Here is a 25,207-nt window from a genome sequence, read left to right on the forward strand (position 1 = left end):
GGCGGCCGCGGCAGGAGGCGGAGGAGGAGCGGCCGGAGCGGGGAGTCCCGGGCGGGCGGGCGGCGCCGGGAGCGGCCGGGATTTACCGTGGTGGCGGTGGGCGCTGAGCGGCGGGGGAGCCGGGCGTCCCCGGGGCCGCCGCCTCTCGGGCTGAGCCCCCCCGCCCGGACCATGGCCGACGACGACGTGCTGTTCGAGGACGTGTACGAGCTCTGCGAGGTGATCGGCAAGTGAGTGCGGCGGGGAGCGGGCAGGGCAGGGCTGGGCTGGGCGGGGGGAGCGCTGCCCCGCGCCCCCCGCCCGCACCGGGCACGGGGATGCTCCGCCCGGGACCCACCTGAGTCGCCGCCGGGTCCGGGTCCCCCCCGCGGCCGGTGCCCACCGTGCTCGTCACACGGCAGGCGGAAGGGGGAGAAGTGACCCCATGTTTCCTCAGCCACCATGATTAACCGGCTCGCCATCGCTCAGCCTGGCTGCAGCAAGCGGCAACCACTTCCCACCCCTTTTCTTCTCCTCCCCCCCTCGATATCCCATTCCTGGCACACCCATCAAGGATTGCCTCTTGGGGAAGGGAGAGGGAAGATAGCTCTCCGTAGATCCACCTATTCGCTGGGTGTCTGCATATTTGTGCGCCAGGTGTTGGGTTTTCCTCTTCTTTGCTGCATAATAACCAGCTTGGTAGTGGCGCTCGGGTAGTGCTCGGTTCTCGTCCAGATCCGTCACTCTGGTTCGTGTGGAAATGGAGATGTACAAGGCAGGAGGAGTGCTTGGCCTTTTGAGTCTTATTATGCAACTGCTGTTAAACCGATGCTCGAGGCTTGTGTGAAACCTGGGAGTTGAGGCAGTGGCTGGCGTTCCCCAGCTGCTGTTTCGGGTTACCGCTGCTGGCTGAAAATGACAATTCGAGTCACCAAGAATATGCAGAGACTCCCCCAAATCAGATGGTGATAAAGAATTAAGCCTGAACCCCATTCTCTCCTGCCCCCGTATTTCCGTGGCTGCTCAGTTTTGAAATCCATTCTTTATTTCTTCATCGTCTTTCTTGTATTTTCTGTAGTTGTGTCTGTGTTGCAAAAAGGACAGGAAAGATACAGTGATACTGAGGCTGCCTAATTTTCTGTGTGTCTGATTCCAATGCTGAGATTGCTCTGCAAGCCTTAGTAGTGACCCTGTTCAGTGTGCTTGGAGTTTTTTCTTCGTGACAATGGATTTTATGAGAATAATTGACCGTGTTTTGGTTATAAACAAAGAATGTTTCCTGCATGTATTCTCTTGCCCGCTCTCCACCCTGATGCTTTTCAGTGTATATGGAGTGCTGTCTGCTTTCAAAGCCAGGGCTAAAAATATTCCAGAATTAATCTTTTCTCGGGATTATACTGAAATGCTGGTCTTGGACATAGCAGGTGGCTTTGTTGTCGGCAGAAGTTTCAGCACTCAGTTGTGTCGTTTCACAAGACACTACCACCTTGCTCCTAACACAACTTTTAAAAATGCTAAGCTCCAAGGGCCTTGTTTGCCATCATAAATGGTATGATTGCTTTAACTTGATGCTGTTGAGGATCTTCTGTAGGAGCAGAACTCCTGTTGTTAAAGGCGTTTTGAATACGATTTTTGGCACGCTCCTTTCACAAGTGGTTTTATGCTAAGCACTGCAGTTCACACTCGGATTTATTCGTGCCCGATTGCCATTAGGAGGAAGGTGCAGTGCTTATGCATGACCGCACACCCTTTCAGAGGAGGGATGATCGATTCACAGCGGGCCAGATGTTTGCACATCTCCGCTGACTTTTTGTTCTGTGGCTGGAGAATTTCGAAGGGAGAGCTCAAAACCGGTGGATTAGGTGTTTGCCGCAGAAGTTGCACACGAGATTTAGGTAGTGTAGAGAGTGTTGTGATGTAACTAGATCTAACAGATAAATATTGAATCACAGCAGCAGGATGATGCCAGGAACACTGTAACAAAAACAGGGTGTATCACTGAAAATAGCAGCAGTGGTGGTGTGAAGGGCTGATAGCTGGTTGTGATTACTCAGGTTTTTCCACGCAGATGTCAAGTTCATCTTCTAAAAATACTCAAACATTTAAAATACAGATACGCAACTTTCATGTACAGTTTATGAGTGGTATTCCTGTTTCTTTGCAATGCTATGCAGGTAAATTCCAGGGGACCAGAGATTCAGCATCTTTATTTAGCTTAAAGACTCTGGGTACCACCTTGCCTGTCCATAAGAAACTTCAGGAAAGCTGCTGTAAATCTGCTTTGAATTGCTGCATATGCATCTGACCAAACATCTTTCAGTGAAACATACAGTAAATGTCTGCACGTCCCTGGGATTTGTTATTGATTGATGCAGTGATTTAGTTCTTGCAGCTAGCACATCTGGCTCTCATTTGCATTTCGGACACATGAAATACTAAAATGTGGAATTTATCTTTCCTAAATAGGTAGTTACCACTGTTACTAAGTGTAGTAAAAGGTATTTTTGTAAAGAGTGTGGGAAAAAGGTCTTTGCCTGTAAAATGTCTTGAGTGTTTAGGCGAAGTTCTCATAAATTTACTAGAGAAATCAGGAGATACTTTCTTGGCTGACAGTAGACAGTCCAGTTTGTTGAGGCATATTCTGATCTTTAGGATAAGCTTTAAACACTTCTAAATAGAGTAAACTGATAAGACTGACTTTGAGTAAATGCAGCAATAATAGCTTTTGGTGAGGAACAATTACAGGGTAATAGTATATGAATGAATTGATGGGAATGACAATGATAAACTGTTTATTGTGTGACATTTAGTGTGTTGAAGTTCTGCAAGCATGCATTTTTCATTTTTAAGGGGTGTGGGTGGAAAGAAAGGCCAGGAGGGATAGAGAGAAATTCTAGTTCATGTTTTCATTAGAAAAAAATGTTAGGGGAAATCTTATTCTGCATATATTTCCAGTATACCTTTCCATTGCTGAAAGCTATATAAAAATACAAATTGGAATAACAATCGAAATTTCTCACTGAAATTTTTAAAGTGGCATTTATGACACTAACATTAGTCATGTATTTTTACTTAACCAGACTTGTTATGTTTGAGGTTACAGTCTCTTCAACTTGGCTGACACAAACATTCTTCAGAAAGAAATAAATTGGGGGTTTCTTTATTAGCCTTCAAAAATGTGTTAACATATCTCAGTGATAGTGATGAAAAATACAAGTGTGCCATTTTTTTTCTAACGTACTTCCAGCTGACTTTGGAGAGATTGTCCCTGTGTATTGGTTGAGAAGTACACAGTCTAAAATCTTCTAGGCTGTTCCTATGTGGATCAGACCATGTGTTTGATTGACAAATCACGGACAGTAGTGCTAAGTGTACTTTTTTTTTTTAATTAGAATTTCTATTCAAAATGCTTTGAGTAGTTTGTAAAACGTAGTAGGTGTAAAATTGAAACTTGTTGGCTACTCCTCCAAGGTGCAGACTGTTCTATCATAGAAGCTCCACATACACATGGCAGGAGTTTTCTTTATGCCAGAGAGAGAATGCCTGTCTTCAGTAGGTGTTGAATCTAGAAGAGTGAGGCAAGGTTTTTATGATAGAGCCTTGTTCTGCAAGGACTTTATTTTAAATTACCTGGTTTTACATTTCTGTAGCTCTTAAGATCCATATCAGTTTATGTTAGCATTAGAGGAGAACCATAAAGATTGTCTGACCTTTCTGACAGTAGGACTTACTTTAAATTTCTCCAACTGTTTAAGTTGTAAATACAATGGGATAAAGATGATAGTCACTTATTTGTATTTAAAAGGGCTTTGGTCACGATTGAAGTCATTAATCCTGGGGTGCCTTTGGAAGAGCATGGCTGGCAGCTGGAAGGAGGGATCCTGTCCCTCTGCTGAGCCCTGTGAGGATCACCTGGAGTTCTGGGCTCCTCAGGACAGGACGGACATGGAGCTCCTGGAGCAGATCCAGGGGAGGGTGACAAAGGTGATGGAGGGACTGGAGCATCTCACTGAGCACAGGCTGAGGGAGCTGGGCCTGTCCAGCCTCGAGAAGAGAAGGCAGAGAGGGGCCCCCATCCCTGTGTGTCAGTGCCTGCAGGGAGGGGCAGGGATGGACCCGGCTCTGCTCCGTGGGCAGTGGGACAGGAGGAACAGGCAGATTGATGCACACAAGTTCCACCTGAACACGAGGAAGAATTCCTTCACTGTGCAGTGACCGAGCACTGGAACTGATTGTCCAGAGAAGGGTTGGAGTCTCCCTCACTGGATCTGTTCCAGAACCATCTGGACACAGTCCTGTGCCGTGTGCTGTGGGATGACCCTGCTTGAGCAGGGAGATTGGACCAGATGACCCATGGTGGTCCCTTCCAGCCTGATCCATTCTGTGGTATTAAAAGTCACTTAAACTGTACATTTTTTATTTTTTTTCTTCTGTTTGTGGGCTGTATGTGCCATCACTGTGTATGCAGTAGTGCAGTTGTTGGTATTTCCAGTACCCAAGGATACCATGATGTTTGGTGCTAATGCTGTCAGAGCTTCCAGGACATTCTCTGCAATCTTAGTTAAGGCTAATCCTCTTCTGCACTGCATGTGTGAGGATTTTAGTTTGTTTTCATCCCTCTTTGCTCTGTGATGGGATGAATCTCTCTGCTTGGGCTCTTCCATCTAGTAAAGAGTAGTTAAAGGGCAAGAACCAGCAGGCATTGCTCCCTTCTCCTTCCAGACTGCAAACACTGCTGGAATACCACACATGTGAGCTGAGGATGCAGAGTCGTGGGACAGGGCTTATCTGTTTGCTTGATTATTTTTTTTCATTAAAATTTGAAGGCTTCTAGCCCACTGAAGTCAGACAAGGGGTGGTGGTTGCAATTCCAGCCTAAGATCTTACCTGGAGTTGGAGGTGCTTTAGATTTATGCCTCAGTCTGGGAGTGTTCAGGAAAAGGATGACAAAGCTTGCGGATTCCTTGTCCAAGAAATACCTAAAACTTTTAATAATTGTAATTATTGTGGTAACAAAACTATTTGATGGTTTCAGTGGTATTGTTTTTCATTATTGCCTCCATTTTCACTGACGGGAATTAGAATGCTGTTGACTCTCAAACATACTTTTGCTGTAGTACACTGTTGAGATTGTGCATTTCCTGTAAAACCAGTGCAAATAACTGATGGGTGTAATTAATGACAAATCAAATGGAAATGTGAAACAACTGTAGTATGAACTCACTGTTTGTAAAGGGGGGGAAGGGAAGGGAACTTCTTTGGGGTATGGCAACTGATTTGTCTAGTTTGGCTTTTGAGTTTTTTAGTGCTGTTTGAAACTCTCTGCTAATAAAACATTCTTGGCTGTTGTCTCTGTTACAGTATGTAAGAGAGTGTAATAAATAGCTGATATAAGCATGAGGTCATAATGTGCATTTCTTCAGGAAAATAGTGGTTGATTATTTGTAAGTATAATTGCTAGAGTACATCCTTAGCTAAGTTATTCTGCTATGGATTTTAGCTGTAGCAGTGACCCGTTTCTGCCTACTTAAGAGAAGCAGCTGAACACAGAATAGAATGAACAAACCTGGTTGCAGAGTACAACATTTCAATCACTGCTCTCTATTTGTACAGCTTTTTCTAATATTGATAACCAGGAGCACTCTTGTGTACCTCCTTCTGGAGGAAGAATTCCTTCATGGAAAGGGTTGCTAAGCATTGGAATGAGCTCCCAAGGGGGATGGAGAAGTCACCATCCCTGGAGCTGTTCATGAGATGACTGGATGTGGCATTCAGTGCCATCCATGGCTGAGTTGAAGGGTGGTGATCCGTCAGAGGTTGATGATCTTGGGGGTGTTTTTCCAACATAAATGATTCTGTGATTCTTGTGATGTGAACAAGACAGCTGTAGTGATTGGGAAATTGAGGATTGCTTAAGAGGGGAGTTTGTAGGAACTTTATCTGGGAAAATACAAGATGAGAAAGATTGTTCAGGGGCTTTGCAAATATGTTTGTGTTTAAACACCTGAGAGAAGGAAGCCTTGAAAATGAGCAAATCTGAGCAGACTAGTCCTGTGTAATTTCAGCCTGAAAGTTTGAAGATTTTAGACCAGCTCACTACTGAGATTCTGGATCAGATGTCTGTGAGAAGTTGTGGGATGAAAAAAGTGACCTTGACTTGAAGATTTGCTAAGTTGGGAGTTTGATCTTTTTATTGAAATAGTATGAAGCTTCAGAAAAATGGGGGCCAGGCTCCAGGATCCAAGTTATTCTTGATTCAATCTTCTGAATTTCAATTCAAACATAGTACTTAAGATAAAATACTCCAGGATAAAGAAATATTAGGGGAAGAAGAGAGACACATTTTATGTCAACAGCCACTCACCTACTTAGCCCTCTGTCTGATACACTGTGCTTTTTTACAATCTTTTATACAGGTGTCACTACTATGAAAGGTAATCAAGCATTATTAACCTCAGTATGATGTTTCCAAAGATCACTTCTCAGAAACTTGTAGTCATATTAAATGTGTCATCTAAAGAATGATGACTCCAGAAATGAGTGGTTGTTATAAGTAGGTATTTTGTGCCGAATTGTGGAGTTGATAAAAATAACTCATGAATGAAGGGAGTACTTTTTTTTTAAATATGCAGCATGACTGTCAGCATGGCCAGAACTATCATCCCTACCTGTTAAAAGAAAATTAGACTTACTTTTTAAGATAGTGTTGTAATCAGCTATTCCCACCAAAAGAACCCCAAAAAGCTTTTATTTTTCTTTGCCTACATCAGATAAGTGTGTAAGAGGATACCTTGATAAGGCATCTGAAGCATGGGAAGTGAGTGCCTTGAGTTCAGCATGGCTGTAAACTGAACTGTGTTTTGTGTGCCAAGTTAGTACCTTCTCTTCATGAACTTGTGCTGCATTCAGAATGGGTTGCAGTGTTCCTTGGGAGGTGTCTGTTGGTGCAAGGAATGCTGTCCTTGTTGGAAACAGCAGTGCACAGCAAAACTGTGGCATTTCAGTTAACTTTGTGTTACTGGGTATTTAAAATCCCGTTTACAAGTTTCATTTTTTTGGAGGTGAAAACAGTGAAGTAAAGTTCTAATTATTTTTGGAGCTTGACCATAAAAGACCTTCACATTGTAGCAAAGGTTTATTTTTTTCACTTCAGTTTGTATGAGAAGCAAAGTCTTTCCAGAGATATTATTAAAAACTTCTACAGGATAAATTTAGGATTAAAAGGAATATTGCCTAATGGATCTTCACAGGACAGAATTTAATGTACCTTGGTTGACAAATGCCTTGCTCTTTTATCACTTTTTTTTCTAGAATAGAATAAGAAGGGGTAGCCAGCAAGTTAGTCCATGCCTTCTTTGGAAGAAGATATGGACCACTTTGTTGCAGTGTTTGAGGTGCAGTGGGGCTGTGCTTTCCTTCCAGGCTTAGGATTTGGTAGAATTCTTGTGTTACCAGTATTTTGCCAGTTTCTGTATTGACTTAACTTTTTCAGAAGTCAGTAGTTAGAACATGTTTTCAGCACCTGAACACATTAATAGTTGATGCATAGTTCTTACAAACTCATAAAGTTCATTGTCGGTTTAAGAAATTCTGAATATTTGCCTTCCACCAGGGATTCTAAGTAGCATTTGGTTGAATAAATTTTCACTTGGCTCCTTCACCTGTTTCTTTGGCTACCCAGTGGGAGGTCACTGCTTGCAGCTACTCTGATTTCATTTTTCACTAACATCTGCATTTTCTTTTCTGGATTATGTGGACATAAGCAGTTATTCGTAGCGTTTAATATTAAGTAAATTTCCTAGGATATGTGAACTAAGAAAGTTGTACAAAACTTTCCTCTGAACAATTTTTTTAGAAGTAAAAGCTGCGGTGTGCAGGCATTTACAGAAGTTCAGAATGTGTTCTGTTCAGTTGTTTGGAAGCACTTTAAGACAAGTTGCAAAACTAGTTTTATCTTATCAAAGTGTCAGTTCTGCTGCAGCTGAGATTAAGAAACGCTTAGAATTTCAAAATGTGCCTTTCCTAGGAACACGTTATTCTAGGGTAACTCGTGACTTCATATAAATTCAGTTACCAGAGTTTGGAAGGTAGTTGGCTTTTGGGTGTTTTTGATCCAGAGATCACTAGGAGTAAGGAAGGAAGTCTTAACTGTAGAGAGGTTGAGGCTTCTCAGGTACAGTCTTTAAGATATTCAGAACTTCATGAAATCTTTTTCTAGGTGTCTGGTTGTGTGGGTCTGTGAAGTAGACATAACACCACCAAAAACAAAAGAAAAAAAACCCTAAAAAATATAAAGAACTTCTAAAAGAAAGTTCAGCTTGTCCTGACCATCTCAGAATTTAGGCATGCTCCTCTATCTTCTTTTTTATCCCACTTTCATTTTGGGGAGAGGGTGTAGGAGTGAAGCCTTTGGCTGTGTCCTTGATGTTCCAGCTTAGAGAAGGCAGCCAGAGGAGTGTGTTATTGCTTTACTTCCACACTGCTCCAGGGAAATCCTGATAATCCAAATGGAGCTGTCAGCTGCCCACTTTCTCCTTTTTTTTTTTTTTTTTTGGCTCCAGATGTTGCTCCTGATAGTGAACAGAGGGGAACAGTTCTGAAGCGTGGGAAAGCACTCATTTACACTCAATTAGAGGGATCAATACACCTGTAAGTGGAAGGGATGGTGAAGAAGCAAGTGAGGTAATCTTATCTCCCTTCTTCAAACCACTCCTCCACCCCCCCTCCTTCTGGTTAGGAGGAGATGATAGAGGAGGTGGGAGTGAGGGTGGCCTGTGAAGATGACAAACAATTTAGGGAATTATGTATTAAGTGATAGGATCTTTTCTATATGAATAGTGATCCAAACTAGTAATTTTTCCTAGAAAAGAGCTTTGTGGAGCTCTTTATGTTTGCCAGGGTTGAACTTGAATGCAGCAGCAGCAGATAGGCTGTGTTTGGATGTGTTTAGAGAAGAGACCTGTCTGCTCAGCACTGGTCTGGCTGTGTGCAGAGCAGGAACCAGGGTGGGAATTGAGGTGAAATCCTGCACCTTTGTGATCCTACAGCCTCAGCAAGTGTATCATAATCCATGGAGGAGAGCTGTGACAAGTTGTAGCTGTGCTGGAGGTTGTGTACACATGGCAGTGGTACCCTTTCTGCTCTTTGTGCCCTGTGTGAGAAGTGTGTGAGCACATCTTGGCGGCAGGAGCTGAATGAGGTTTGCTGCTGCTGGAAGAAGGAGGCATTGCTCTCGGAGATCTTGCTCTGTTTATGTGCCCTGAGTGATGCCCCCTTCCCATTGCCAGCTCCCACGTTCACCTGGTCTGTGTGAGCCAGGTGCACTACAGAAATGCTCACTTGCTGGGTGGTTTTCTGCTGGTTTCACTGGCTTAACCAGACCTACAGTGCAGTCAGGGCCATCTCAATTTGGAAGACTTAGGGATGGAGAGAGATAAAGGGTGCAGGCACCTCTCCCCTCTTCTCACCTTTGGCAACAGTGAATTACTATGACCATATCATAAAATGCTCTGTTAGTTTTTTGGGGTTTTTTTTTTAAGTATGTTTGGCTTTTTGTGTATAATCAGGAAGTTAGCTTCCAAACCCTTTTCTGCAATAATCCAGACAATGGTAAGGAAAGGGCAAAGAAAAAAGGAAACAGATTACTTTTTTGAGGGGAAAGGAAACGTTCCAAATTAACATGCAATTATTAACACACACACACCAAAAAAACCCACTTGTTTTTATTGTCTTAATTTGTTTTTTCCTTCTTCCTATACACATATTCCTATTCCCTGTAATTAAAACCAATTACTAACTTTACATCAGGACCTCACTTCATTCAGGATTTTAATTGGTGACACAGCCAGTTAAAATTAGGAAGGCAACTGAGTCTGGGATTTTTATTTGTTGAATATTTGAATTAATTCTTTGAAGCATATTAGCTTCTGATATGGTTAGATGTTCTTCAAATGTGCATGTTCCTTGTTGGGTCCTTCAGAACTTAAAATGTTCACAGTTGAGTGTACTCTGAACAGCAGGCATGCTTTGATGTTTGGGTAATTCTAATCTTTATAGAAACCAAATCTGTTACTTCTGGTTCTGGTGTGATTGTGTGTAAAGCTCTGATAGCTTATTTAGGAATGTTGAAGAAATTCAAAACCAAAGTTTTCCCAAGCCACCTATTTTCAGATTTTGTTTTGCTCTAAATGCAAATGTAAAATGTATTGCATTGACTTCTGTCTTTCTGTCTATTTGGTTTTTGGTTTTTTTTTTGTTTGGATTTTTGTTTCAGGTCTTTTTAGGAAAAGTTCTGTGTTAGTGCATCTAGATTGAGTTTAGATTGAAAAGTACCAATTTCCATTTACAGAAAACTGTTTACCTTTCTACAGCCCCCAAACTAGAAGTAGCCTCTTTCTTAGTGTGTTTCTGCAAATATCTTAATTTCAGACCTTCAGCGCTACAGACATGAGAGGAACAAAAGGGACTTTCAAAACTGAAGGTCAGACAGAACTGTTTTGCTCAGTTAGAGCTATTAGATTATTTTTCCTACTTTTTCCTTTCTGGAAAAAGCAGTTATCTGTTGGCCGAGTTTCTCGGATGCTCAGCCCTTAAGGTTCAATTATCTTTAAAAGCATAAAGTAAACAGGGTGCTTAAAATATCAGAAGTTCTTTCCCTAATCTTAGATCTCAAGTGTGTCAATTTTTTTATCAGCTGCAGGCACTTGTAATTGTAAAGCATTCAAAACTTCATAGCTGCCATTGAGATACACTTTGAGGATACTTCCTCAGCTCTTGCAGATGAATCTTCTTACTTGAATTCTTGGTTTGAAGTTTTCAATAGTTGAAGTTGTCTGTTTGCTGTGTTGATAAGAGGTATTTTCAAACAGATTGCTGACTGTAGAGTTGTTTTGTGTTGTGTGTTTGAAATACTTAAAATTTGCTCAGAACAGGGACTGGGAATCAGATTTTTGCTTTGTGAAAATGATCACCGTGGATGCTTCGTTTCCCTTCTTAGTGGATCTGGTGATTTTTAAACAATTCCAGAATTTATCAGCTGGGATTGTTAAGAATACCTTTGATTCTTTTATATTCTAGCTTGGTGAGTGCTTTCACAGGCAGGGTGTGCTAGGGAAGGATTTTAATTGGAGTGTCCTGATTTTGGGAGGATTGCTCCAAGCACTGATGATGCAGTGGCCATGGACTGACGGGTTCTGAGAACATGTCCCAGGTAGTAGCAAGGCAAAATCCACAGCACGACTGTTGGTTTGGGTATTTTCCATGCTGGAGAGCTACAATGTCTCTTGAGATGGTGCATTTCAATATCCAGGATCCTTTAGGTGTTGTGTTAAATAGCAAACTCAGAAGTATAATCTGAAATTACTCTCAGGGATGCAGTTAAGCAGAAAGCTGAGGTCACTCTGTGAGAGTTCTGTGATTCTTTCCCTGAATGTTCATTGTATTTCACAATGGAATTTAGTTTCTCATATTGCTAATGTATTTTTTAAAAAACTAAAGTGTTCCAGAAAACTAATTTGGGAAATTCTCTTCTCAAAACCCAGGCAATATCCAGCTTCTTAGTATTTGTTAATTGCAAAGACAAGGAAGAGTGTAAGAATAGTGCCTACCTGAAATGTGGTTTCAGATGTATGGCTGGAACATTCAGAAATCAGCAGTGACTTGTGAGAATATTGATGCATGTTAGAATTTAAACATGTGATCTTGCTGAAAACTACTTTAAAATTATTTTTCTCATATATGCTAAAAATTGATCTGTGAAGTTTTTGCATTTAAAAATAAAGCCTTGCAATGGTTTGTAGCTGTTCTTACTGATAGTTTTCTTTTTTTTTGTCACTGTTTGAAAAAAGAAAAAAATAAGCAACTTGTGATGTTTACCATTTGGACAAAGCTGTAAGAATTGCTCAGAACTTTCCTTTTCATTTAACTTTTCCTCTTACACTCAGATGCTAGCTTGAGACTTTGCTGCCATCTCTAGTTTCTTGATGAAATTTATCTTGAGCTTCTATTTGGTCCTGCATTTTCATCTGTACTCTTAAAAAGACAGATTTTGGCTGGATTTCATGACTGCTGTTTGAAGAATTTGTTTTGTAAAGCTTTTATCAGTGAGGAAAATAGCTGTCGCCTGTGGTTTTTTCCCATGAGAATACATTAGGGAGGTTTTCTAAGGAGAAGTATCTTGTATTCTTAACATCTTGTATTCTTCTTTGTTTCACCTTCAGATACAGCTGTAATTAATAAGCAGACTTCCTGCATTTTTTGCTCTCATTTTGGCTGTTAAAATTTGTAAGTCAGGCTCCTCTTACAGTGATAAAGACAGTGTATTCTGTTGGTTAGTTATTGAATATAGAATATTGAATATAATTTTGGGTTTTGCTGGTCTCTTCAATACCAGCATTTTACTTCCAGTTTGAGTGTCAGTACACCTGAATGGTTTTTAAGTGTTTCTTTGCCAGTTTTCTTTCTTTTAGCATTTTTTTTGTAATGTGACACTCCTCAGTATCCCTGCCAAAGCTTCATTCTGGATTTTTTTCCCTGCTTTGCCTCATATTTCTTTTCCTATCAATGACAACTTTTCCTAACAATTTGTATATGAAGTTTCACATGGCGTATTCTGGCTTAGACCGAGCTCTCCTTCAGTTTTCTTCAGACTCACTGGGCTCCCAGCAGACTGTGGGATTGCTGTCAGTCAGAATTGTGCTCCCATGGAAACTGCCTTGCTGCAAAACCAAACTGCAGTTTCAGTGGCTGAAACCTGAGCTAACAAAAGGTTTCTCAGAGTTACGAGAACCTTTGAAGAAGTGTCATCATTTTACAGTTTTATCTTTGAATCAGCAGCCATCTGTAGTGTTGGGACCTGTGTTTGTTTTCTGTAGAGGGAGTGGTACAGGGTAACCTGTTCTGTTACTGTCTCAAAGTCCTGATGACAGTTCAGGTATTTAATGTGATTTTTAATTTCTTTTGTTATTGGGTTGGGTTTTTTTCCCCTTGTAGTACCTGTAAAAACTGTAGAGGAAAGTGCTTTTCTTTTCACAGGTTGACTTTGCCTCTGGAGTGTGGAAAAAATAAAGTTGTGTGGCTTCACTGCTTCTCCCTAGAATTAAAGGAAGAGAGGTGGTTCTCTGCAGTGGAATTGTGTTCCTGGGAGCATGTGTGGAAGAAGGAAGTTTCTGATCTCTTCTCACCATGGGGAAATAAGATCTTGGCCTACTTGTCTTAGCAACCATTCTTCTCTGGGAAGAGAAGTTTCTGGGAAAATAAGAATTTTTCAGCAACAACATTTATAAAACAAGTGTTTTATACCCAATAAGTACAAACCTGCTCCACTCTTTTGTGTATACTGTAACTAGCAGAAAGTGCTTTTTGTATTTTTCACATTTTCTAATTTATCTCATCCCTGTGATTTTGCAGGGAGTGGGGGATGGTCCTCAAAAATCATTAAATAATGCTACTTTTCTTTTTTTTTTTCCCTTGCTGCTTTCTTTAGGCTGATGCTGTCTTACAGGATAACTCCTGAAATCTCAGGAGAACTCACATACCTATTGCTCAAGTTAAAGGACTTCCAGAAATACAAATCTCCAAGAGAAAGGAGAAAGTTGTATCTCCAAAGTCTGCAGCATGTCTTGTGCAGGAGTTCATGTTTTGTGGAAAATGTTACACCAATAAACTCACTTGAAGGGGTGTGTGATCCTCCTGCCCTATTAGTATGTCAGAAATGATACCAACACTGTATGTTGGGTTGGGTTTGGTTTTTTTTTAATTTATCCACATGTAAATGGGCTGGTAAAATGCTTCATTTTTTGCCCATTCTCCTTCACTTCTAATTAATATTACCTTCTATCCTATCAGCTTAAATGCTTTTTGGAAATGTGTTGTTTATAGAGCTTCAGGAAATATGCTGCTCTTTAATGATGTGCGAAAATCTTTAATCAGCATTCCTTCAAGCAGCTCAAATGCACAGAGTTGTGCTAAGTCCAAAATCACATTTGACTGAGTGCTAGTTAAATATTTCACTTGTTTCCAGTTAAGACCCTGCAAAATGTGCAAAACCCCTATTTTTTGTCTGCTTTAATGGATGGGAGCTGAGTTCAGAATCAGGAGCACATTGTTGATCCTGGCATACTTACTGCATGCAGTAGGAGTGAGAAATAGTGTGGGTCTGATGTGAAAGCATCCTCTATTTTTGTGGTTGTTGTTTTGTTCCCCAAGTAGTTCCAGATGTTTTCACAGTCCTCCCTAGTCCTATATCTCAGAAGAGCATGTTTTATGTTGCTCCTCCTTTTTAACAGGTACATTGTTCAATATTAGTGAACTAGTAATCAGCAAGGTAAATATGATAGTATGGTTTGGAATGATCCAGTGTCCAAAATTCTCAGTCTGTTTATGAATGTTTGGTGGTATTCAGTGTGGACTGAAAAAAGGGTTGTGTTCAGCTTCTCAGTATTATGTTGAAGGTGAGTTGCTAATTAAAATTTATTAGCATATGCTCTTTTACCAGTTAAAGTGGTTTCTTGATTTACGTTCTTGAGAAAATGTGTCTAGTAGTAGAGATTAACTATAGTCTTAACTTATAGTCATATTAACATATGACAACTATGATAGTTGTCATAAAGCCAGTTTATTTAAATTGTAGTCCATGTTAGTTTATGGGAACAGTTGGTAACATTTATGCAGTGTATGAAAATCCTACAGCTTTCTATAGGCAATTCCGTAAAATGGGAATTATCTCCTTGTGAGGAAGTTGACAGCAAGTAGTAGAAAATAGTCACAATATTAATATCAGGCTCAAGTTTATCTTTGTCTTGTCCAGAAAGGAGTTTCTGTGCAAGTATTCATTTTCAAAGTGTTTTATGTAGTAAAATATATACAATGAAGTTCCTAAAAAACCCCAGAAAATCTTATCAAGCAGTGTTCCTTGAGATGTGTCTGTCCCCCTTTTTGTCATTTTTGTTCATGTTCTTGCTCTTTTGGGTGGCTGAACTAGATTGATTGAAAAAATCAGGATTAAAAAGTGTCTTTCTCCCCTCACCCCTTTCATAAGTTTCCCACTCAATCATTCTCTTCAGGAACTTTGGCCAGTTTTCCAACTACAGTGCAATTACTCTTAAAACTTCAATCTTCACCTGGATAGGAATTGGGGAGCAGTGGAAGCCATGAAAACAGTTAAACCAGGAAACCAGTTTATCAGAAAGAAGATTACATGGTATCTTTGGAAGGAAAACACAGACTATACTTTTTCTTTTTTTTTAATCTCCCAGACAAATATTTTCTGCTTCTCAGTGGATTGATTACATGTGGTTGTCATGTGCTGAAAAACATTAGTGGGAGTAGGGACCTTTCAGTGATGTTGCCTTAATGGTACTTGGAGTCTAGTTTGTCACAGAGGTAACCCTCTGTGTTATCACACAGATAACACAATTATACATCTACTCCTTGAATGTCACATGTAGAAATTCATTTGTTGAGAATCAGACCAGCATCTTTCTTGAATGATCCAAAGGAAAAAAAAATGTGGAGGGGGATCAGGAGGTCATTATCAGTTTTGAATATACGTATTTTTTATTAAGGGGTTTTAGTTTGGCATAGTAATCCTCCGGTTTGTATTTGAAGTCACATTTGGACTAAACACTTGATAATAAAGGAGTTGTTTTAAAGCTTTGTTTAGGCAGATGCCTGCAGAAAGGACAAGACTGTAAAGATGGAATTTTCTAGCCATGTGAAGGGAGTCCTTTCTCCTTAAGAGATGAAATGAGCAAGCAGTTGGAAATAATCAATTTTGTAAGTAAGGCTCAACCCAAGTGCTGCAGCCCTGGACATACAACTGAACTGGGACATCTGTGAACTATCTAAAATGATTTCTAGACACCTTACAGCACTCTTTCATGGATTGTTTTCATTCTGGTTTTGGCCATATGATCTGGTTTTGGCTATAGAATTTGGTGTTGAGTAAGATTTCCATGATGAATTGTGGGGTGGGAATCACCCTCTTGGTATTTGGAAAGAACAGATCTATGGTATACAGGAGATTGAATTTATTTTGCATTGCAAGTCTGCACCCAGAGGGGAGGGAAGAAGCAAGATCTGAATCTCAAGAGTTGTGCAGTATTGCTTTAGTCTTTCCAGTTGAACTTTAACCTAAAAATGGGGAAGAGGGCTTTGATTATTCAGTCTGTAGAATGTGTTTGCATTGAGAATCAGGCATGGGATCTCCATTAGTAGGGGTAGTTGAGGTGGCAGCTCTTGACCTACTCAGCTGCTTCTCTCTCACTTGAATGTGGAGACAAGAAGCAGATAATTGTGACCATCAGTCTTCTTGGTTCCTTCTAGCATGTCACTGGTCTTCAGATAGGAGTAAATCAGACTTGGTTTTTTGCAAGGTAGGATAGAATTGAAATGAATACTTGAACAAACTGATGAAAGAAAACCTTGCTAAGCTGCTTCAAGTCCTTATTTTAATTAGTACATTCAATTCTGAAGTACGGCCTAAGCTTACCCAAGAGAGTTTTATAATAAGCTGATAAGTGTCTGTGTGGGCAAAACTGGGTTTGTTCATTTGCTTGTTTTTAAAGTATATGTATAGCATACTTTTCCATATATTGGGGTAAAAAAACCTGAGTTTTATGCAAAGTGCTTGGCTGTAAATCCTTCCTTTCAGCATTCAGCCTTACTCCAACTGGGAAAGTTCACGTGAAACAGCCTTGAAACTTTTTTCTGCTTCTTGTTGTACCGAAGGCTGTGGCAGATTTATCATCTCCTGCCATGTCTACAGAAGTCTTTTAACACAAGTCACAGTGTGTATTTCAGTTGTCTTTTGCCAGTTTATCATTGCCAAGACTGAGCCTTGTCTGTACCCAAATTTGAGACAGGTAGATGAATTTACTGTAGCATCTGCAAGCCTCTTTTCTTTTGCCTTCTAATGTTGTTGTTGTTATTACTGTTACTTTTATAGAGGTAGCTGGATGTTACATTTTGTGAGAGTTTGTTTTAATTCTATTTCTGGGACTTTCCCCCCTTGACTTGTCTTCAGGTCTCAACAATGACTGAACAGTGTCAGATATCTTACCTCAGAAAAAGTAATATATACTCAGAGAAAACTGCCTGCTGAAATATTTTCATGCTGCTCTGTCCAGGCTAAAGATGTCATTTTTTGCTTTTTTTGGACTTCTCACTCACACTGAGCTGCCAAGTTTTATCTTAATTAGTATTTTGCCATTGCTGCTTTAAGATGAATAAAACAATTATGTTTTTCCAAATATCCCCAGTGCAGATGTTTTTGGAACATATTCACATCTCTTATGGGTTATTACACATAAAAGCAAATTAAAAGTTTGAGCTCTTATATTGTGACGAGCTGAAGGGATACTTATCTGTTGTTTAATGGCATTAAGTTAGTCATTGGGCTTTTTGTCCAGTAGCAGTAAATAGGCAGTTTCTAGGGATGAAGTTCTACATTTAAAAAAACCAGCTTTATATGTCTAAAAAGTAATTTCATTCTTTTCCCCCCTCAGAATTAGCTTTTGTCATATAATGTGCCAGCTAAAGTCACTGGTGAGTTCCAGCCACTGCTTTTGTCAAAGAATCTACATCTGTGTGTTAAATGGAATTGATTCAGGGCTGTGTTTAGACCAAAGGTTTTGCCCAAATTCTACTTGGAGAAGCCTGGCAGAGCCTTGGCTGTAGGCTGTGGTTCACTTTGTAAGCATTTTGGTGTCTTCATGTACTTATTTAAAGCTTCCTATATACCTTAATTTCACAGTGTGTTGAAAAGAGTTGATAGTTACATCCTGGAGCAGTCAGTCAGACGTGGAGCTCTACAATGCTGCTGCTCTAGCTGGGTGATTCTGTACCCGAAAATACACAATTCCACAGGTAGTGGGGAATTAAGGTTGTATTCTTGCCTGTGAAGGAAACTGCAGTGCAGGTTGGAGCTTCTGATTCTGTTTATTCCTCTTGTTCCATGCTGCTCTAAGGAAGAGCACTGCAGTGAATTAAAGTGTGATATGCTCCTTCTGGGTGTTTGTGTACAGTTCCTCTCATGAATGCTGGGTTTTGGTTTGGTGTTTTGTGGTTTGGGATTTTTTTGCTTTGAAGAGTCAGTTTGGATTATTAATTTTTCCAGGTGAACTGTCTTTTGTGCAATAATAACTGTTTTAGCTTGTATAAAAAGATATAAGTTGTATCATAACAAAAGTAGTAGAGGTAAAAATTGAAGAATGTCATTGAGGATCATAAAGAGAGCATTAACAAATCCAGAAAAAAATGGTAGGAAAAGGAAGAAGGAGAATAGATGCCAATATTTAAGGAAAACTGACCTAGAATTCTGTGAAATTGATTATAGTTGCATTTTAGATCCAACAGACAAAACTTCTGTAAGGAGGATAAATACAAAGAAATGAAGACTGTAGAAAAGCAGAAGCAACAAGTGGTTTAGAGCATACAAGTGTAAAAAAACCCTTTGTTTTCTCACTAAGAATTATTGTATTAAAATGTTTTGTGGGAAGGGTATAAAAAAGCAGAGCAGTCATTGGTACAGACAATACATTGGAAAAATAATAATTCTAAAAATTCCTACAGCAGCTTTTAAATATGGGACTGATTCATTGTTTATGTGTGTCTGTGAAAAATCTACATATTTTGTTTAAAAACTAAAGCCTGGTTTAAAAAAAATTATAATTTCTCAGTGCTTTGCCTTTTCTCTTTTTTTTCTGTTATTCCTGAAGAGGGGGAGCAGGAATCATTGAAATCCTGGCCAAGTGGATTTTTGTAAGCTTGTTTTTTAATTCGAGCATGGTCCAGCCTGCTTCTGCTGATGCTGCAGGATGAGAAGGAAGGGAAACAGAAGTTGGAATAGGAAGCTGCTGAGAGAAAGATTCCTACTGAGGGTGACTGTGGGAGGAAGAGAGAGGAAAAAAGATGAGTAAAGTAGGTTTATAAGAAGGAATAAGGAACACAGTTTGAAAAGTGAAATTGAACAAATAACCAGAGGAGATCTTGTGATTGCCAGCCTGCAAGGATAGACAAAGTGGGTTGAGGGAGGGAAAAGCAGCAGCAAGTAGAAATTGATTTACTGGTTAATAACTGGATATTTGTAAAGATAAGCGGGAAAACATCCCAGATGAGCTAAAGGTTGTGGAAAATACACAGCTGGTGCTGGAGAAGGGGGAAGAGGAATGGAAGTGAGAATCATGAAAGGATTAGGATTAGTGAGGTGATAATCAAACATGAGACCATTTTAGCAAAGCAGAGTATGCAGAAGGGCACAAAGACTGATTCATGAGTAGGGATGGAATGTTTGACAAGGTTATTGCCATCAAGTCTCTAACATTCAGTGGCTTTGAAGTTGAATGTATTTAATTGCAGTGATTTATTTCTTTATTTGTGTGCCACTTAGCCAGAAGAGCAAAGAGAGTAGAGATTCTTAGTATGTTAAAATAAGATATGAACAAAAATGTTGACTTCAGAAAACTGTGCTAAGCTGGATCATTGGATGATTATGCATGGTAATAGTTGATTGTTGTCAGCCATCTCAAGTTATATTTTTCCTATTTCTTAATCCATATATTGTAACTGATTAAATTACTCCTGCTAAATCTTCATTCTTGCTCTTCCCTTGTCTCCAGTGCTTGTGGCACAGCTCCCTTCATTTTAAATAAACTAGGTTAATTTAAATGTTTCAAAAATTCTGTAATGTTAGCTTTGCTCACTCAGACTAAAACAGGTTGTAGGGAACAACTGCAGGAATCCCAAGGTGAGGAATGGAATCGTGTTCATCTCCAGTAGAGCAAACAGCACTTGGTTATAGCTCTGTTTGACAGCTCTCTGTCAGCTTGGATTGTCTGGTCCTGTTTGCGTGCACTGTACTGCAGTTGTCTTGTGAATACATAGACATTCTCAATTTAGCAAAAGTCATTTGGGCCTTTTTTAATTAATAAAAAATTGTTAACATTATATGAAAACATTTTTATTATTCATATGATAAAAAATTATATGAAAACATTGACACAACCGACCTTGAAGACATTCACTGGACAAAATTTGTCAACTCCTTCTCAGTTGACAGACTTATTTTTAGACAGTGTGGAAAATATAGAAGAATTTTGTACTTCTTGACAGACTTTTCTTAAAATCTTGCTGTCAGAGCAGACCTTTCCTTTGTTTGTTTTGTTTGCTTGGGTTTTGGTGGTTTTTTGGGTGTGTGTTTTGGAGTGGGGGTTTGTGCAATGGCTAGGGGTTTTTTTGGTCTCCTAAAGTTGAATGATCAATGTATTCTCTATTAACATCAAAAATATGAGTCCTGTGGATTTTATCTATCTACCTGTTGGTACTTCTTCTGTCTTTCTTCTGAAAGTTGCTCCACTTTTTGAAATTCTTGGTATTTTGGTTTTCGTTAACATTTCCATATGACGCATGTAAGTCATCGGTTTAAAAAAAATCCTGTTGGCATTGCAAACTGAAAAATTATCCAGGGCTACTAAGTAAGTGTGACTTTTAAAATTAGCCAGTGTGACACTTTCTTCATTTCCTGTGATGTGCAGTGTGAACAGTGTAACCAGACTGGCTTTTTCAATCCAGTGTCTAGACCTGGATGAGTTGCCCAGGAATCAGCATAGGGCTGATTCCTTGTATCCCGATTTCCTGTATCCTCTCCTCTCAGTGTTCCTGAGTAAGGGTGGGATTGTACAAGGTCAGCAACAGACAGAATTCACCTTCAGCTGCTTTTGGCATCTTACAAAGAAAGAGAGTTGATTAAATGTTCTTAGAAGGATGTTGCCATGTAGAAATACTTATTTTACAAACATAAATCTGAAAATTAGCTTTTGAAGCACTGCTTTTCTGTAAAAGAACCTTCTGTATAGACATAATAAAAAATAGCCCTCGCTCATATAGTATTTTTGTATAGTGGCTTACCAGAAATCAGGCATTGTAATTTTACATTTCCTTCTTAGAAATGTGCAAGATACTGTGATGCCATTCAGCTTTCCATGTCTCTATAGAATTCTGTGATGCTCTTATCTGTCGCTGAAAAAGAAGATTCCAGTGTATGGATGTAGTCAGAAGATGGGGTTTTGTGTCAATCAGACAGTTATTTATATTCAGTCAACAATAGAAAATGGTGCTCTGTCCCTCCTCCCTGTGGATTTTTTCTGTCTTTTATGCTGCTGGAAAGAAGCAGGGCATTGTCACCTCTGCCTCAGACTAATAAGGTTGGAAATGCTTAATGTATTGTATAGTAAAAAATGCAGTGCAAACTCTCTCACTGCTGGCCTCTTTCAGTGTCTGGAGATGTATGGGTGGGGAAAAAAAGAATATCCCTTTAAACCTTTTTTGCTGTTGCAGTTTTCTCTCCTGTATAGTGAGAGGCATCATTCCAGAGGCAGTAGAGAGGATAAATAAGATTTGTGTTGCATTGTTGCTTGGGCAAAACAAACCAAAAAAGCTTGAGGACTCAGATAAGTGAATGAAGTTCTGGAAATGAATGAGTTATGCCATGCATGATCACTATGTGTGTGCTGTTGGACCAAAGCAAAGAGCTTGGCTGTGTCTTCCTGATAACCTCTTAGCTGCTGAAAGACTAGTGCCAGCTAGTCCTTTACACTTCCTCTTGTCTAGGCTACACAAGTTCATTTTCCTCAGCTTGCCCTCATGGAACAAACGTTTGAAATTTAATTGGATGGTTGATTTGTCAATTGTTTTCAAGGATCTTTGGTCCCTACTCACAGCTGGCACATCTTTTTTTTTTTTTTCCTATGGAAAAAGAAATCATGGTAGGTAAAGAGAAAGCAAAGGATATTGTCTCTCTAGACTTCAGAAGGGTGTTTGAAAATGTGTCTCTTAAGATTCTTGGAGAGAATAAAGGAACAGGGGCTGGTTGAGCACACAGTGAGGAGGATTGAACAGGGTCCTCATCAGTGGCACAAAGTCCAGCTGGAGCCAGAAACCATCATTGTACCCTGGGGGCCAGCACTGGGTGCAGTGCTCTTCAGCACACATTAATGGTCTGGGTGATGGGACAGTCTGTTCCTCAGCAGCTCTGCTGATGGCTCCAAACTGGGACAAGTGGCTGGTACCCCACAGGGTGTGGTGCCACCCAGGGAGTCCCTGGCAGGCTGGGGCAATGGGCCGGCAGGAGCCTCATGCAATTCCACAAGGATAAGAGTGGAAAGTGCTGCACATGGGGAGGAGCAGGCCCAGGAACCAGAAGGGCTGCAGGGGGTGTCCGCAGGACAGTCTGGGCTGGTGGCCAACAGGGTGAACACCAACTTGCCATGAGCCCTTGTGGTAAAAACGGGACATCCTAAGGCATCCCAGGCTGCCTTAGGAGGAGTGTCACCAGGAGGCTCAGGGAGGTGAGAGGAGCAGTGGGCACAAGCTGAAACATGAGACTGGAGATGTGGAAACATTGGGGTTTTTACTGTGAGGCATGGAAACATTGGGGTTTTTACTGTGAGCATGACTGAGCACTGTCTCAGATTGCTCAGAGGGCTTGTTGAGTCTCCATCCCTGGAGATGGTTCAAAGCAGATGGTTCTTGGCAGCTCACTGTGTGTGGCTCTGCTTGATGAAGAGGGGTGGACCAGATGACCTCCAGAGTTTCCCTCCAACCTCAGCCATTCCCTTATTCTGTGTACATGATTTAGAGAAACATCATTCCTGGTTTTTATGAGGTCTGGGACAAGTTTCTCAGCAGGAGGCTGAAGCATTGAGTTTTTAATTGGATGCAGCCAAGGTTTGCATGTGGCAGCTGCTTTTGATGTTTCTGAAGAGGAATGGCCTCTGTGCTTTATTCAGTATCTCGCAGTTTATAAAATCAGTGGGAATGGGATGCTCAATTCTACATGCTCAGATTTGCTGAGATCAGAAGTATGTTGAAAATTTGGTGTAATATACCTTCAAGTTTGTCGTCTTAAGTTGGAGCTTTTGTTAAGTACTAAAAGTTATTAGACAGCACTTCAGGCCTCATATCCTTCTAAACCTGAGGGCCATACACAACTTCCAAAACATTTGGAATCATTTCTTACGATGTCTCAATTCTTAATTGCTGCCTCATTCACTATGTGTTTTGGCAATGCTTTCTCCCACAGTGTGGTGCTATTGTGTTTAACTCTGTAAAGCTGGTAACAACTGGAATAAATCATTCTTTAAAAGGGTACAAGACAATAAAGCTACAGCTAACAAGGATCCTAATGTTCTCCTGCTTTTGAACACCACATTCCAGTTAAGATTTCTTGTAGAAGCTGTGAGAATGGACAAGGTTTGCATGGAGTTATGTGCTAGTAAATTATTTTCAAAGTGTTAGTGGATTCTCAGCGACATTCCAGTTAAGATTTCTTGTAGAAGCTGTGAGAATGGACAAGGTTTGCATGGAGTTATGTGCTAGTAAATCTAATTATTTTCATAGTTTTAGTGGATTCTCAGCCTCCTCTAATTTTGCATTGTAAAGAGAAGCAAAAAATGGAATGTTTTTCAAAGCTTGTGTTTCACTGCGTCCATCACAGAAACATGAATGAACATACATGTTCCTCTTGGTTTTCTATGTGGACTTCTCTCAGGAAGGGAGATAACAAGAGTAGGTAAAACACCTGGGTACAAGGTAGCTTTTCCACTTCAATCTCTGTTAAATTAATGTAGACGTTTGACTAGATCGTTGGACCACCATTGCTAAACTAGAAGTGAATAGTCTTCTGCACAGGAGTGGAAAAAGATGAGCTTAAGTTAAAACCATTATATAATTATGGAGTTGATTTCCCCTTTCCTCCCCTTCAAATGACAGTGAAATTTAAACTGAATTGTTAAATCAGGGTATGTTATACAGAGGTACACCTCACATTGAAAGTCAGGTGTAAAAAAAGGGTTATCATTAATTGTTTTATTTCCTGTAACAAAATGTGCCCAGCTGCTTGCAGTTCATAGTTTGGTCTGCTTGTTTTTTTCTTTTTTTTTTTTTCTTTCCAGTCTCAATTGTGAATCAGGAATTTGTGTTTCCTAAGAGGAAGGTGTTTCTTACGGCTGATTTACACTAATGTGTCCATGAATGATTCTTAGGGCTTTGTTTGCCTCTCTGGCACACACTTCAAGTACCTTATTTTTCACTCCATTGCATAAAATGACTTCAGATTATTTTTCTTTCTTTTTAAAAATCTGATCATCACATTCTTATTTTCTGAGTTGCATCCTTCTTCCTCCAGTGGCATCTGTGCAGCAGTAATGTTTACTCTTCTCTGTTTTAACCACGTGGGTCTGTGATTTTAAGCCTCTCTCCTGTTACTGAGACCTAGTGCCAAAGACCAAAATTAGCTTATTTAAATCCAGTTACAAAAAGGTATTAGTTCTTGAATTTGTCTTGCTGATTTAGTATGCACATATAGGCTTTTACTTGAAGGTGATGTAATGAAAGGCTTGTTTGCTGTGATTGTTGGAGTTCAGGAGGTCCTTTAATGCAGCAATATTCTGCAGTTATTAAAGGTGTGAAAAGCTTTCAAGGGTAGTGTTGCTAACAGCCTTAACAAGGTGTTGCTTAAGCTTTAAAATGTTTTGAAGAAACTGAAGCTTATGCAGTTATTTTTAAGCTATTGCATCTTAAATAAATCTTCAAATAACTGTTAAATAGGCTAATGAGACTTATCTGGCCTTCACCATGTTTGTGCTATAAATAGATGTAAAGCCAGTCCTTGGCAGCAGGCCCCTTAACAGGCTTGTGAGAGCTTTACAGCCTGACCTGTGTGTCTGGGACCCACCTGGTGAGCAAGATCACTTTTTAAATGGACCTTTTTTCAGTGGTGAAAGTGAATAAGAAAAGAAGTAAAATTTTTTAGTCGTGTGAAAAGAGGGAGAGGGATGAATCCATCTAGTGATTTTAGCTCTTAAAATCTTCAGGAGTTAGCAGCATGCCTCAGTAATTAGTTGGATAAATGCATTGTCAAATATCCAGTGACTGTTCACCTCTTCTCTGAGTATACCACGCTTCACCCATCACAGATGATATAATTTATAATTTCCTCAGTGATTAAAAAATATGTAAGTATAAATTGATATGTAAAAGAGCACAAAGGATCACCTGTTTCAAACCTGCAGCTCCGGAAGAGTAAAACATATTTTCCATAGTTAAATTATACTTGAATTTGTGTGGTAATTGGAAAAAACATCCTCAAAATTTGCTACACAGGAGTGGGAGAGCAGAGATCACCTGAACGGTTATATATATAATTTAAATTTTTACAAAAATGTTAAGGTGA

The 25,207-nt window shown here is 39.9% G+C and overlaps 1 protein-coding gene across 10 annotated transcripts in view; it reads left to right on the plus strand.

Moving 5' to 3' along the window:
* The first annotated feature begins 15 nt into the window (after nucleotides 1-15).
* Nucleotides 16-25,207, plus strand: part of CASK (calcium/calmodulin dependent serine protein kinase) — a 188,427-nt gene continuing 163,235 nt past the window's right edge. For all 10 annotated transcript variants that reach the window (XM_039729341.1, XM_039729342.1, XM_039729344.1 and 7 more), the window contains exon 1: nucleotides 16-230. In XM_039729341.1, coding sequence (XP_039585275.1) covers nucleotides 172-230 — 59 coding nt within the window. In that variant the 5' untranslated portion in view covers nucleotides 16-171. The remainder of the gene's footprint in view (nucleotides 231-25,207) is intronic.

This window comes from Passer montanus, unplaced genomic scaffold (genome assembly GCF_014805655.1).
Source record: "Passer montanus isolate IOZ18808 unplaced genomic scaffold, ASM1480565v1 scaffold69, whole genome shotgun sequence".
Taxonomy (NCBI): domain Eukaryota; kingdom Metazoa; phylum Chordata; class Aves; order Passeriformes; family Passeridae; genus Passer; species Passer montanus.